The sequence below is a fragment of the Branchiostoma belcheri genome, unplaced genomic scaffold, assembly GCF_001625305.1.
Source record: "Branchiostoma belcheri isolate BF01 breed outbred unplaced genomic scaffold, Haploidv18h27 scaffold13, whole genome shotgun sequence".
NCBI lineage: Eukaryota > Metazoa > Chordata > Leptocardii > Amphioxiformes > Branchiostomatidae > Branchiostoma > Branchiostoma belcheri.
The window spans coordinates 1,277,755-1,294,564 of NW_017802713.1; the positions used below are offsets into that span (position 1 = coordinate 1,277,755).

Here is a 16,810-nt window from a genome sequence, read left to right on the forward strand (position 1 = left end):
ATTCAATTATAGAGCGTGCCTTTCTAAATCTAGGCTACAGCAAAAATGACATTAGCAAACAGGGACAAACTTAGCAATAAGCTTTGCACACAAAACTACAGGCACTGTTGAAAGGTCCTTCTTCATGAAGAAAAGAAAGAAATCAACATACACTATTGAGAGTGACTATGAGGTAAAACTAAAAGGCAGTGGAAGGAGAGGGATGGGCTCCACCTTCCAATACCATGCTCTAGATATAGTGGATCAACAACCAACTGCCCTTACTGCCTCGAAAAAGCTATAAGGCTAACTTTAACTTCAAAATATAAATGGCCAGATCATATCAAATCTTCATACACACATCAAAACAACATACACACATAAAACAAAGCATGCACAACTGAATAAACACTTCTAGTGAAGTTGACGGCCACTTTGATGACCAGTGAATTGTACAGAAGCTACCCCAGGATTAGCAGGGATGGGAGAACCAGATAGGCACCAGGCCAGACAGCCGGTTCCTGAAACTAGAGCTGAGGTTACTCTGCCTGTCTACTGGTCATGGCCACGGGATTTACCAACGGGTGGTGCGGAATTTTAAATCACGGCAGACTGTTACTCAGACGCAAGAAGGAATACTGTAATTTGCTAAATATGTTCACGGTAGCAAAAGTTCACGGTCTGAGAAAAATGGAGGTGTTCACGGAACTCTATGTTCACAGTGGTGGCAGGTGCAGGGAAAAGAAAGTTGGCAAATTATCTGTTAACGCCTTTTTTAACTTAACGGTAATGATAAGTTTGCATTACAGACATGGCCGCAAAAAAACGCTAACATAAAAGTACCAATTTGAAGTCAAACTTAAATGCAAATGTTCAATATTCGCAAGTTATATATCACAAATCATAATGATAATTAGGTACAGCCTAGGTCTTGAGATATCAGTTTTATAAAACCTGGCCAATAGATATTCAGGCCATGAAATATGTCTCGATATTCTATACAATTTTGTTGGCATTTGAGAAGTCAATTTTTCAAACTCGTGCTCCAAATTGAGTCAATAGCTCACCCTCTATTGTGTGCTTCAATCCAGGAATGTGGAGACCCTGTTTTAGCTGCTAACATGGCCTAGAAGGAATCTGTTCATGTAGTAGTAAAGAAGTGGAAGGGGGTGGGGGGTGGTAGAGCACCATGAAGATGGAATGTTGTGGATAAACAATTCTCCTCCCTGGACAAGGAACAAGGATCTAGACTATAAACAACGCACAATAACCACCTAAATACGCTTATGCACATTATAAAGCTGTAGGCAAGGAGCTCCTTGCTGTAGGGTATGATTGTAACTCTCCATGCTGTGGGCTGGATGGCCATTGTATTACTTGTATCGGCCAGGGAAGCAGAAAATGCAATTTGTGCAAATTGTTTGGCACAGACTACATGCAATTTTTCACGGCTGGTGCACCCTGAGCACTGGGACAAACCACTGTGCACAGACCTGCGGGGGTGTTCTCATAGTTGAATCCTAGCCATTATTCTACCTTGTGTACAGAATCGTATTTCTTGTAACAAAGAAATGACAAATGCTGAAACATTTCTAATGACTTGACTTGGCAAAGATATTTCTTAGTGACTTGGCATGTAATTCTCATGGTGATTTTGCACGTATTTCTTGTGGTGTTCATTTTTCTTTGTCCGGCTCAGAGCCAGGCAAAGCATATACAAAGCACTACAAAGTGACGCAGGAAAAAAGAAACAGAGCCATCCATCTATTCTGGGACCAATTAGAGTTTAGACCTGCTACAAACTACAGAAACTGGTTGCAACAGAACTGAACTGGCCAGCCTAATTTTGCCTCCATGCCAGCACAGAGAGTACTCCCTGCGTGCTCATTACTTTCACACTGCTTTCACAGCCAACAAAAGGGGGACGTAGGACAACATGAAAGGCCCAGAGCCTTTTCAGACCCCACGCACTGGAGAATTTATTCTCAACTCACACAGATCCCATGCTGACCCACTTTAAGCACACGCATGCTGCCAGCGGAAGCCAGCCATTCAGGCACCATTTCAAAAGGACACTAGGCGAGGAAAGCCTTTTCTTTAACCTTCTCCCTGCCTTGTAACCAACAGAGATTGGGTGCCAAATAGCTACCTTAGCAGCCTGAGGGTTAAAGAGACCAGGCAGGCCAGAAAAAAAAGCTGCTAGGCTATATCTGTCAGAAATGAGATATGTAGTCTACTGAAACCATAACATTACAAACTTTTACACAATGAACTCACAGCCTATTATACAAAGAAAACGGATACAGAACAGACACACTGTGAAAGAGCCCAATGGCTAGTTAACCCACCTCTTGGATTTTCCACCCTACACAGGATTTGTGAAATGTGATCTGAAGGCATTTCCGTCGTCCAAACAGAGGACAAGTCAACTTGACCACCAAACATCTGGCAAGGGGTAAAGTGAAGACTTTGTGTATTTTTTTTGTAGTAATCACTGACAAAAAACCTCCATATGCACACAATTTTGCAATGGGCAAGTTCTTTTTTTTTTTTAAATTACGAGAATAGTACAAAAGGTAAATGCTACAACAAATGCTAGGATAAGGCTTTTAAGACAGAGGTGAGTTGACAGGAAGGGTTAAAGTTACACAAGAAACATGAACTGCTGGGGACAGGCTTAACTGTGTGTTTGCAGTAAATGAGGCACTAATGCTTCATATAGGGGTGAGGCCTGCCCAAGTCACTTCTTTGGTTTTCACTTCAATATAGAATCCGTCAACACTCTCATGCCCGTAGCCAGGATTTTGAATGGGGGGGTTCGTCCCACTGCTTGAGGGGACCTCGAGCGCCGTAGGCGCGAGGCGAGCGCCGAAGGCGCGAGGTTCCTAGGGGGTCCGGGGCATGCTCCCCCGGAAAATTTTGAAAAATGAACCTTCTAAAATGGCATTTCGTGCATTTTTGAGAGGATTTCCAAGAAAAAATCAGAAATAAATTTTTATTCAATGACAACGGGAGCAGTTTTTCTACGATTCCAGTCCATCTTTTCAAGAAAAATCTTGGACCTTTACATAAAATGTGCACCAAAAAGTGGACCTTTACATAAAATGTGGACCAAAAAGTGGACCTTTACATAAAAAGTGGACCAAAAAGTGGACCTTTGAGCCTTGTGGGGGGGTTCTTCCGAACCCCCCGAACCCCCCCTCGGCTACGGGCATGACTCTATGGGGTTAATATATATGAAAAACAGTAAGACAATCCTCAGAAATTGTGTATCACACTGAGTAAAACGACAAAGTACAAGGATCTTTCCTCTATGAGTTTATCTTTAACCATCTGATCATGGGAGAATGATTTTCAAGTAGATACCAGGAGAGCAGATTTCAGTGTTTCCTAACTGCCCAATACGAAACGTAACTAAAAGATAAAATCTCTTCCTCATCTCTGCTTGGAGACAGAGATGAGGCTCTCGATACCCCCTGTAGATCACATATCCTGTCTACATATTCCACAGTCCGCACGTTTCCATCTCTGGTTTGTTTGGCCAGCCTGTACGGGGGTTAAAGGGCATGTCAACTCTCCCAACCTCTCCAAGTCGATGATGAGAGCAGGATTGGCCTCTTGCGACGTGTACAAGGCACGAGTATTAACACACGCGCACTAGGAGACCCTGTTTACCATTTGTACCCAAGCCCTTCTAACTCGGGAGGAATAGCTGAGATGTTTGCATCCCCTGACCTAGTTGCCGAGAGATCCTTTCATTTGAAGGCAGTCAGCTGTTTGGCCTGCTGACATGGACAGTGAACACAGCGCTCTTTGAACAAGACTGTACCACCAAAAAAACATTTGCTTTGTTTCAACAAACTTTCCTTCAATCAGACTTAAAGGTACTCAAGGCAATTTCAGGGCAGTTAAAACTTCAATTTTCTGGTCATTGTTTTTTAATGTAGTAAGTTGAATCAACCTTATCCCATGCCATCCTAATCGTTGCGAGGCAAAAATGTGATATTGCTGATGGAAAAGGGTTGCTTGTTTTGTATCGTAGTCTTGTTTCAGCTATTTATTGGTGGTACCAAAAAATTAACGGAAATCCTAATGTTTCCGGGCTATTACAAATACTTGTAAGTATGAAATGATGACGATAATGTGCTAAGAAATGGCAGTAATTCAATATCAACGAGATTTCTTTTCACCCAGAATATACTTTGTTTTGCCATCCTTTGATTGCATTGGATACCTTAAAGATTATGCACACCTTCTATGTTCACAACTGGGTTTGAAATCAGTTCCAATTTGTTTCCCAAGTCCATACATAAATATTGTGACACATGGAAGTTGTTCCTTAGCAAACAATCAAATTTACCATTATTGCTTATACGGCAAACTTTTGGACATATCAAGGACAGTTTAACACAGCTGGGCATACTGTACATTATGCAGTGTTGCTTCTTTTGTCTTCAGACACTGTAAGGTGTGTTTTCAGCAAATCAATCGTTTCCAAATCAGTGACTGTACTAAGAAGTAGCCTTTTGGTAGCCTTGGGTGAGATGCTAGTTAGTAGGAGAACCTATATCCACTCTACTGCCCAAATGACAGACTGTTGGGCTTATCACTATTCCAACAAGATTTCTTCCCAACTTGTGAATTGCATTTTCCTAAAAGATCAATTTTTTCACACTGAAATTGTGTTCATTTTAAGGAAAATTCTTTCCATCTGTTTTTACTTTGCTAGACCACCTACCCAGGGCTATTCCCTCTGTGTAAGCTGTTGATTGATTGATTAATTGATTGATTGATTGTACAATATAAATCATCCTGTTCAAGACCCACTCCAGTCCAGCCAAGCAACTTTGTGCCATAACAGACCTTACACTACAGTACCTACACACAATAGCTCAACCCTCGACCTATCAAACTCTTAGTCTTAAAATGACTTCCTCAGTTCTTCCCAGACACCAACCTGTTCGAATGCACCTGTCTAGTCCATACCACCTTGTAAGGGGTTTAGCAACAAACACTTGTTAGAAACACTGAATGGCTACAGCCTTAAAAGACATAAAACACCATCTCAAAGACCTTTTGTTAGACTCAATTGTGTATGTAAGAAGGAAGTACACACAGACTACCACACTTTAGAATGTAGACAGACTGTGCTCTAGTTTTGTACATGTACACTGTGTGCATAACACAAGATAATCGCAGACACAGTATTCTTCTGTCTTAACTGTTCAGACTTCTATGCGAGAACTACTGAAACCCCCCACATGAGGGTGAAAGCCATCTCCGGTGTCTGTTATTACTTGCGTACTAAATCCCAAGCTATGGGGGACTTTGCCTGGCTTTCTCCACTCGCTAATCGCATAAGACAGCCAGGCAGGACAATACCAACCTACAAACAACCGACTCGTGTTATTCTTTTTTTAGTTTTCGCAACAAAGGCCATTCATTATGAAGCTTTAGGTTGTAATACTCAATTGTTATTTGTATAGACAGTCCTTTCTGGGGGGGAAGAGCTTTTTTTTGCTTTTCTAAGTACATGTACTTCTAAATCTTCTTCTCAAGTCTTCTAGTTCTATGCTTCTCTACCTACACAAAGAAGAGGGCCTGCATGGGGGTGTGTGTGTGTAGTGATTACGAATTACGCAAGATTTTGCCGCTGATTACAAAATACGTTTAAGTCTCAGAGCTAATTACGACTTTACAATTTGTGGCTAATGTACTATTACGAATTACGTTGATTTTTGCGGAGGCTGCCTATGAATTACGAAGTCTAAAACGCCAGATTACGCCTTACGAAGAAGGGCATGCAGGCCCTCAAAGAACAATCAACAGTTTGATAAATGAATTCTTACACAGCTGTCTTCTGCTTCAGTCCAGGGGCTTGCCAAAACAAACATCCCATGAAACATATAAATCAATTCTTGACAATAAATAAAATGAATACTGCAAATACAAACTTCTGTATTCTAATAACAGTTCCACTTTCAAATCTAGATTAATAATATACCATACACAGTGTAAATATGATACAGGATGAAAGCTATCAGGTAACGTTTTTCGTTTTGCACATGTACATAATACATAAATCTATCAGCGTATGCACTCTGCACACTTCTGACCATGTGCCTAAAGAGAAAGGTAATGTTGCATGTGACACCAGGCTTCTGTTTAGCACTCATCCCTGAACACTGTGTGGAATTGTTTGGACAGTCTGGCTGTCTTCAGTTGGGCATTAAGACGGAAAATAAATAAGGGATGGAACCAAGGAAGCAGAACCAGGAAATACGCTTCTTGGATAATAAATGAATAGCAAGCCAGAATGGTTTCTGAAATATTGTTTACGGTACTCTTCAGTATCATTTCCTAGATTGCTAATATGACAAATTAAATAATTTATACACTACACAGTATTAGAATACTTGTTTAGGCTAGAATAGATTTTTACCAGACCAGATCATTCAACAATGTGCACCACATGTCCAAACCTAAGTTCCCAAGTAACATCAACAGCAATATAGAGGCAACATTCATTTCAGCATTCTCACTGTCAAAAGCATTGGTGTTTACGAAAAGAATCTACATTATTTTGAAACTTACTGTTAATTTTTAATTTTGTTGATTTAGAAACCTTAACAATGTTGCCAGACAAATATAATCCAGACACAACTCACGATAGTAGCAAAGCGATCACTTATTACCAGAGACAGGATTTGTGACTGGTGGATCGATAGCCCAATTTAGCAGGTACGAATTGTGTACTCTGTTGCATCATTTTTCCGATAGTATGATATCGCAGGGATTGCAACTCCATCCCAATTCCTCCATGGATCATGCTGGCCAATCTGTGTACTGATGGAATTACTGTAAATCGTAAAAAATTTTGCAACTTGGTTTAATCTATTTTGCTATAGGAGTGAAAGGAAGATTTTCACAGTTGAAACAATTCTATAGTAGTACAAGGAAGACACATTGACCATGTCATGAAATCAGGAAAAATGCAAAAATAAAAACGCCGTGAAAGTTATGATTTACAGTAACACGTGATTGAAGTTTGGTTGCCTCGTGAAGATTTTCACATGTATGAATATCATGATTTTCATATTCCATAACCTTCTGAATCTCTGACCTGATGATGTGCCCATGTCTAACCATCCATGCCAAATGTTTACTTCTGGACTGGGCTGCGTTATGTTGACTTGCAGCCAGAGTTATGTAACAAGTCACCACTCGGAGCATCTTATACTCCACATTTGGAAAGGCAACTAGATCTGGGATTACCATACTCCAGAGAGGATAACCCTTTATCAGTGGAGGCATGTAAACTTGTATGCGAGACGAAGCCTAACAGAATGCCTTACAACTACCTCATAGGATGTTGTGCCAAGTGCGGGTGCTATGCACTGCAACAGGAAACATACGACAGGTTACATTCTATCAAAGGCAGCACCTCGTGGGCTTGAGATTGAGTTGATTGGGCAACATGACGTCAAAGCCTACTTTTAAACGTTCGTTCAAAGCGTAACTAGTATAATTAAAACTGAGTGTGCCTCCCACAACACACCTGTGGCACTTGCAATTTGTTTCCCAGCAGGGAGCTTGTAGATTCTCCTTTACCTAAGATCATTTAATACACCGTAAATAATGTGTTTTAATTTTGCGGTGATAACATTTTGCTGAAGAAGGGAAATGGAGGTTTTCACTGTGTATTAAAATCAGGGCTGAAACAATTCTGTAAGACAGTAGTGACGTAATTTGTGACATCACAAGTCTTCGATTGAGAGGTCAACGCAAAAATAAAACCGCGGCGAAAGTTTACACATTTACAGTACTTTGTCAAGAAACAGGAATGACTGCTCTTTGGGAAGGTTGATCCAGATGTCTTCCATATAGCACATCAGTAAGTAGATGTCACTTGACTCACATCATTTCTTCCTAGCTAGGGATGTGTCAAGCCCAGGTAACCCCTTGAAATAGGATGTAGGCTAGTTAGTTACATCTAAATACATTCCTTACATACTGAAGGAGATCTCAGGTACAGATACAGACTACTACAGACAACCTACCATACACTGCCCACAGGCACCAGCATTTATATATATCCATCCTTTTCACTAGAGGAACTGACCCATAACACAGAACCACTTATTAAATCTGGCTGAGGAGCCTTGGCCACATTTCTACAGATGATCTGGGGCAGCGATAAGTTTGGGGGATGTCAATTCTTTCCAATGACAACATTCTGTATGTTATATTGTCTTCTATTGAAGACATGCTATTTCACATCTTTTAACCTTTAGTCTGCTAAGGTAGCCATTTGGCACCAGATTTGTATTGGTTATGGGATTAGGCAGCAAGGAGATGGTTAAACATACATGTAATTGACCACAATCAAGGATGATCATCTCGGTATTATCTAGTCTATCATAACCACATAATTCACATTGTGGCTCCAGCACCTACAGTTAAGGACTGAAACAGGCCTGCCATTCATGCCAACAACTGGTACCAAAACGTGACCAGCCCCTCACAGTGGAGATTACATCTGCGCTAATTGACCAGAGAAGAAACGACCAAGGACACCTCCTTCCCAAGGTGTCTCCACCACTTTGTCATTCAGCGAAACACGTCAAGCAAACAGGATGCAGCCAGGGGGCAGCATTTCCCAAATACGGCGACGGTTGAATTCTCTGACGAATTAGCAGGTTAAAGAGCACAATCTCCGTAAAGTCGATACGATTTTACCAGAAGATATAAGCTTAGCAACAACTTTAAGCAATCATGTGTTATCAATTAATTACTCTCCAAGTAAAATATCTCTTCTGTAGCTGTGGTGAGCCTTGCTTAGTCAGTGGCCCGTGACGATTAACATAAGAAACAAACCCATGATCTTATCTCGTTATTCACCTGTGAAAAATTTCTCTGTTCACCACAGATTTTCACGGGTCATAAAACAAGATTGCCTGATAACGACTGGTGCATAAAATCTTCTTCTAAAAGGTAAAAGGCTAAAGGTTAAAGGGTTCAAAAGTTGCCATGTATGATTATGAATGTGGTTTATGGATCTTTTTTGTCCGTGGATTGTGAAGCTTAATCTTTGCAAAGACTAAAATTCTATACCATCGCACCCTTACTATAACTTGATCGGGAGAGCATGGTATCATCTATATAGCAGATAAGGTTTGTCAATGTCAACAACATTAAGCTTTACCAGACATACTATAATGTCTGGCCTTACAGGGACATTCATGCCACTTGTCACTTCCTTTGACAGGTGCAGAAGTGCTGCCAAAAGAGTCAGACTCAAAGAATGCTTTTAATCATAGGTTAGAAGCAAAGGGAGGCCGGGGGTCAGCTATTTCTGTAGGCAGCTCTCGCTAAACAGGTTTTCCTCCAGCAGCTAAGTCTTACTTCTGTGTCTCTGGATGTGGGACAGTCTGGAGTTCCCATTACGTTGGTTAAACAGTACAAGGCCAGGGACAGACTCCCTTTACCAGTAGATCTGAATTTGAACCCTTTCTGGTTACTTGATCTAGAAGCCAAGGTTACACTTGGTTACAGCATATGTGTGAGTAGTACACGGAATTAGCTTTGGCTGTGATCAATCGTTTATGTTATGATATAATATATAATAGCTTCCTAGACTTTAATACGTGAAGTGTGCTCAGGGTTAAATGGTGTGTGTAATTGTGAATATTACGAGCAATAAAAGCGTGATAACAACTTCCATTTCACATTCATAGCTTATACATGAACAGAGAGTAATATATCAAAGCTAAATAATACACGTAAAAGAAAAGGTAACGTAGCTAATTGTCTATAGAAAAGCTCTATTAGTATTAGTTTTATACAAAAATGTATATGTATAGTTAAACTTGTCTTAATTAGTAACTGCAACTAACTGTCCATTTCAATTTGTCACATACTAATTTACTACTTCTTTTGTATTCATCTGTTAGTAATAATACTACAGCATGTAATTGTCTCATTTCCTGAATATGTGTTTGTTGGTTTTGCGCAAGTCATAGTCTAACGAAAAGACTGACTGACATATATATAGTCGTGCCATAGTTCACGTAACCTGTCACTGATTCCCTGAACGACCTGACTCGAGCAGCTGTGAGACGGGGGAAGTTCTCACACATCCGCCAAGCCCCGATAATGTCCACTAAAGCCCGGCCAATCATTCACCCACTAGCCAATATTTACCCTTGTTTCATATATGCCGCCTTTTGCAGTACTCAGTGTCAGTTGGCCTTTCATCTTGTAGCAGTACGAGCGGCAAGGGGCTGTGCTTATATCAATCTTAGGATGATAACGTTTTTTTGATACGAAGGGGACAAAACGAACCTTTCTCCTGGGTGCTTGGTTACACAAAGTTTGTACTGTGACAAAATATTAACATATGTAGCTTTAGCATGTTTAATGCTGACTTAACTATAAGAGTCTATGTATTTATATACAAATGTAGGTTATATCATTACAGGCTTTTAAACATCTTGCATATTAATCACTGCCTTGACCTTCTAAAAACTTCTATCACGATAATCTAAAGTCAACGTGACTTTATTGTCTTGCTTTGTGCTAAAAACCAAACAAGTGGAGTAATTTATCTGGCTTTATAGCACCTGTGTTGGGCCACTTCAATGTAGGCCAGACAACTGTTAGAGTGCACTCGTATTTTGAAAGCAGTCGAGCTGCAAGGAAACAATGTGATCCATGTGTACAGTCTTGTAGAATGTGTATCACCAATGCAGAATTTATGTCATCTACCGTATCATACCCACCCAAGAAAACATGCCTTTCAATGCGAAATTAGCAAAAGTTTGGTGTCCCTAAACCCAAAAAATGCAACAACATCAATTCCAATGTCCGAATTTTGTATTCCAATTTTTGAAAGCGGTGCACGCGGTTAGGGCGAAACGCAGTTCGAACCGTTCTGTGGAACATTTCTAAGCCCGGGCAGTACGCGTTAAGAACCCGGGCCGTACCGCTAGTTATTACACGATCTGGAACACCCGTATTAAACGTAATCGTGGCCCAGGTATGACATAAAACTCCAAATCCACACCCCTCACACTGACACAACATGGTATGTCCCTAACAGCTGTCACTGCTAGAACTATGATGTCATGATGACTATCCAGACTTCCACATTTGGCAAGCCTTTTTTGCTGATCAGGAAATCTGAGACAGAGGGTCCCCCAAGCTAATTGGATAACTATTGTTCAGCAAATATTACATGTGGGATATAGGCTTGGAGCTCAGTCAGACAAATATAGCACTGTTTGCATGTAAGTACGTACCCTGTTACCGACAACTGAGCTTAGAGCTGTGTAATGTCTGGGGTTTGTAATTCCTCCAAGTCTAGCAACAGAGACTAACAAAACTTGTCAAAGCCTTTTAGCTGCTAAGGGAGCCAAGCACATGTGACTGTAGTTCCCAAAATGGCATCCTACAAGAACACATATGTACCAAACAGGATACAAAGACTAAAAGAGGGTTTAATACAAGTGATGCAATCACTGCCGGGAACAAAGTTTGATATTGATTTGGAAAACATGACAGATATCAGCCTTTGTACAAATACTGTTTCTAAAAATAGCCTTTAAATTCACACCAGGAAAATGCTTTGAAATGTCACTAATTCTTACTACTTGTACATAATATATAATACTTACAGAAAAGTTAAACTAATAATTTAACTATATGATCTTGTAGGTTTGGAATAAAGTTGCAAGACACAAAGTCAAAGTTCTTATGAGTAGCACTCACTACAGGTGTAACAAATAGGTAACTGACCTTATATGTAAAATTTCATGTGTAACACACTCTGAGTTGAATTGTAAGACAAAATGTACTCACCCTTCTTCGCTGTTATCTGTCGCCCCTTCCGACCCCGCCTGTATCGCTGTTGACATCTGACCAATGGGAAACTCTCCGGGATCCAGCGGGTTCTCTAATCTGGGTGACCCTATCGCCGCGGCCAATAACATGGCGGCCGGGTTGCTCGCGGACAAGTCTGCCTGTCCGGCGGCTACACTGTAGTTCCATCTGTCCTGGTAATTGTAGACTTTCCCGGTGTCCATAGCAGCACTCTGTGACGACCCTGGTAGTGTCCTGGCCGTGGAAAGGTTGGCCGAGTTTGGAATTGGCTGAAGACTGGCGGCGACGTCCTTAGAGAAACCCTCAATGCTATTTTGGCTGGTGAACTCAGGCTTCCCCTTGGGGGCGACCGACTGTGGCTGTTGGGTGGAAACGTTTGGCTGTCCTTGGGGGATGGGGGGTTGGATTTGGGACACGTTCGGCTGGACTTGAGACATCCCCTGGCCCCCTATCATACCCCCCTGTGATATTACGCTCTCCAAGGGCATCCCGATGGGGTTTTCAGCGTTAGGATCCTGTCCGGGGATGTAATGTACCGAACTAGCCGCACTGGAGCTTCCCGAGCCACCCCCTCCTTATCCTCGTTGACTCTCAGGTCGGAAAAGTCTGCCTTGATCCCAACGTTTTCCTTATTCAACTGTTGGTCCGTGAAATCTGTACAAACCCACCTGCCCCGTTTCGTGGGCACGCTTGGTTCTATTTTGACGACCCTAAAACGGGACACTCCATTGGTATAGACCGACCCAGTCTGGCTCTCAGTATCTGACTGGTTCAGCGTATCTTCTGACCCGGACGACGCTCCGTCTACCTCCATATCCGACGTCTTCATGGACGAATCCAACATGTCCGACGAAAGGTCTTCCGTACGCGACGTGTCGTCCAGTTCGTCCGCGCTCTCGTACCCGTCCGCGAGGGACTCCCCCTCGCTCCCGGGACCCTTCACGCTGGTGATCTGAAAACAACTCTTCTTCTTGGCGGTGGAGGCAGCCTGACTGTTCGCCATGTTGGCGGCGTTTTCAGGTATATCCTGAGCGGCCGCGGGGGTGGGGCTGGGTTCCGAGTCTCTCTCCACGCTCGGGAGCTTCTTGGAAAACTTGTGCGCCATGTTGGAGTGACGGCCGGGAGTGCTCGGACTGGAGGACGGGTCACTCATAGCTCCTCTACAGGGTCACCGCTCGGGACCTGCGACTGAGGGACAGAATGGGGTTAGGTTTGCTGTTCACTCACATAAACGGGGTAAGGCGGCGGATGTTTATGCTTATCACGTTGTCACTTTTGACTCCAAGCAATCTTCACTATGTCCTGTCTGAATTGAAACAATTTATTACGTCAGCAGTGTCTGTCTACCAAAAACAAGTTCATAACATTAAAGGGAGTATCCCCCCCTCTCCGTATTTTGTTTTCAAGACGTCCTGTACAACTCAGTGATGAAGACATGTTACACACACCATAAGCCTGGTGTGTTATGCTGTGGGCAGTTATACCGGCTATACACAGATACAGATCATACAGATAAACCGTAAATGGTCTCGACACACGCAACAATACGTAGTACATATTGTTGCGTGTATAACTCAAGTATACGTACGTATTATGTACATGTCATTTTCATTGAGTTATACTTGCAGGTAACTACATTAATGCACAATTTCAAATAGTTGAAATAAATTTTCTATACAGAGAAAATGTCTTGAACTCTGCCAAACTTATGCTTAAAGTTTAGAGGTTTTGTTTTGTACCTGAAAACTACAGTTTTTGCTGGAAGTTAACAGCCAACAAAAGGTCTATTCGAAACAACTGCTGCTACATTGATTCTAACCACACGTTATATTATAATACTTCAGTAATACATGCAGCGTTTGTCTGTCTGCTATTGCTAGTTTGGACAAGAAATTTCTAGTCATTAATAATCATTAATTACATACTAGTTCTAGTATTTGAGTTACTCTGCTCTCTGTTGTGGGCAAAGTTTACTCACCAAATTTACACTGGATACAACGTACGTCAGCAGGAACAAGGTTTCATCTAAGATCTTTGACGAAACTCAACACAGAACTTCCCCGCAACTTTTTCTTACTTCTTTGTCAAAACAGGTGCGGATCACCCATTCCCTTTGGAATAATTAGTTTGTTTTGGTTCAAGTATCCCGTTTGGGGAATGTTTGCCAAAGTTCCGGCAAAGAATGACGTGCGTTGGTAGTTCACACCTTGAAAAGTTAGCTAAGCTCATCATACAAAGCTTGACGGACACATAGTACAGCACAAACAGTACCCGCCTGCTAAACAAACCCCAATCATTCACACTCACCATACTTATATACATAATCATCTTCTTACAAAAGGAGTGTACTACACTACATTTAGAAGTCAACACTACAAAAGGCCATATGCTGGCTTATGATATGACAATCATATCCTATAAAATCGTATATGATTCACACGTAGCCATTTTACACATGTGGTAGGAAAAGTGAGTCACGCTGGGTATGTAACGTTCGTTACCTTTGTTGTTTTGTTTTGTTACAATTACAAACAAAAAGTAAATAGTTTTGTACTCTTACAACAAGCAATCCAACGGCAAAAAAAAACGGCCTTTCGTTTGCATACTTATAACAGAGAAAGACGTAATTAGGCCATACCGTAGCCTGGTTTAGATCAGCAGATAAACAATGCCTGCAGCACAGTAAGAACGTAGTTGTCCCCAACAAAACACACACAAACCAGGGCTGAAACGTTTTCATTCATTTTCGGAGGGGTCGTGCTACGTATGCCTGTCGCTTGTTCGCCACTTTCAACACTCTAAAACAGCCAACTTTTTAAATAAATCGGGGCGCCATATGTAGAAGAGCGCCGATGTAATTGAGAATTGACAAGGGGGCAAATTTGTGGTGGAAAATTGAGAGGTAGAACGGCCAGGAAACTCGCAGATACAGGACTGCACTCGCTGTTTTCATTCAATCGGCCGCCCCCGACATGCAGGCCGTACCGCCCGCCTGTCTCCTGTTTCCAGACCGTCTACGTGGCCTACTGTACCAAATCAACACTCCCGAACAACACACATCTTTAGAGAATACACCATCCACGTACAGGGTGACGAAAGGCGGACAGAACCTCGAAGGGCAACTGAAATATCGGGCGAAATCTGCCTGGTTACACGGCACGAGCCCGAGTGAGTGATACTGCACAACCCAGGACCCCTTCGTACCTTTCAAAAGCCAGAAGTGGCCAGCGAAATTGCCGTTTTCAACACCAAAATATCGTCTTCTGTGAAGAAAGGGACTTTACCTTACCTGTATACCACATCATGTTGGCCTACAATCCTTTCCAGTTGAAATTCTGACCAGAACAAGGTTGAATTTCCTGCTGAAAAACTCGCCCAAAGACGTAGACAGTTGTTCTTGAAAACAAAATGGCGAACATGTGGCGCGCAAAGCGTAGTGGGAAATCCTGGGCTATGCGGGGGGATTTCCGCGAACCTGTCATCTTCTAAATTTTGCTCCGATTGTATTTTTAAAAATCCCCCTCCGCTTAAACTTGTACGGTTCCTATTCACGATTCACTTTCACAATTTTCTCATACTTATAAAAAGGACTTAATCTGGTTGCTTGAGTGCCTAGGAAACTAAAATGTGGGGCTAACATGCCACACAATAACTTGGGTTGATAAAATGTTTATTTTCTGTGAAGCGGACTTTTCGCCCGATTTTTTTTTCATTACTTCAGAAACCAACGAAATGAAGAAAGGACTTTCAAATATTGTTATATTTCTTCTTAACTGCACAAATCTTTATTGCAAAAGATATACTGAACCTGAACATCAGCTACGCAGCTATTTTGGCTCTAGCAATGTATTACACCTGTTTACAAGAAAAGCGTTACGCTTCGCCGCCTGCTTTCAGTAATTACATGTAATTGATTACAAGTGCTCTCATATTGCTAGCATAAACAAACAATTAACTCTTGCAGCGTGTCTTTTTAATATGATAGGCACCCTCCTTGGGGAGATGGGCTCATTAAAAAAGTACCACTTGTAACAGCTATTAAAATGTCAATAAAGTAAAGAACCTAGAGGAGCTACCTTCAAACATAAATGAAATTTGAAAATTATGCTGTCTGGCCAAGGCGATTTTTTGCTCCATTCTACTCTGAGCGGTTGTAGGCGTATTCCGTGTCAAAGGCTTTGTATTTCTGTTTGCGTTTGAATACTAGTATTAGCGGGCTACAGTGCTACAGTGAGTCAAGGGGAGGCAACTACAGAAAATTGCTACAAGTAAACGCAGATATGAACTTTCACCACTTTTTAGAAACATACGAACCGACAGACTCCAGAGGAAGTCTGAAAAATCAAAACGTGTTTAGTTTCTGTGATTTCTGATGTGAAGAACTAACGTTATTCTATCATGAAAGTTCATCTGTGTTGGTAGTTACATGTTTAAAGTTAAAATTTTTGGTCCAACAAAAAATTCTTTCACCTAGAGCTTTTTTGTGTTGGACCAAAAGTTTTAAATTTAAACAGGTAACGTTATTCCAAACCATTTACGAACGCACCAAGGGCATTGCGTAGTAGTTGCGCAATGCCTTGTTGCAGCAACGACCTCATGCGGTGACGTGTAATCACTGCAGGTCTTCGGAAGTTAGGCAAAAATGATACTAGTACACAAAGGTATTCAAGTATTTGTGGCGATTTGTATTGAGAAGTACTCATATTGTCATGCATGTATTACTTATGGTTGATCGCACGCACACACACGCGCGCGCGCGCGCGCATCTCATATACTATAACCATGTATAAATATTATTCTGCCTAGAAATTTATCTCGTCCTAAGAACATTCAGGAAAATTTCGTGGGGTTCAAAAAAGAAGAAGCCATTTCTCTCAAACAGATACCTCAGAGGGAAAAGATCGTCTTTCCCGTTTGATTGCTAGAAAACGGTACGATCTTCCCTCCAAAC

General features: G+C 41.6%; 1 protein-coding gene across 1 annotated transcript in view; it reads right to left on the bottom strand.

Moving 5' to 3' along the window:
• LOC109463891 (TSC22 domain family protein 1-like) overlaps positions 1-15,301 on the bottom strand; it is a 52,430-nt gene extending 37,129 nt beyond the window's left edge. The window contains exons 1-2 of the mRNA XM_019760775.1: positions 15,149-15,301; positions 11,839-13,047 (exon numbers count right to left, since the gene is read on the bottom strand). Of these exons, the coding sequence (XP_019616334.1) occupies positions 11,839-12,347 (509 nt within the window). The 5' untranslated portion in view covers positions 12,348-13,047; positions 15,149-15,301. The remainder of the gene's footprint in view (positions 1-11,838; positions 13,048-15,148) is intronic.
• Between the last annotated feature and the right edge of the window lie 1,509 nt (positions 15,302-16,810).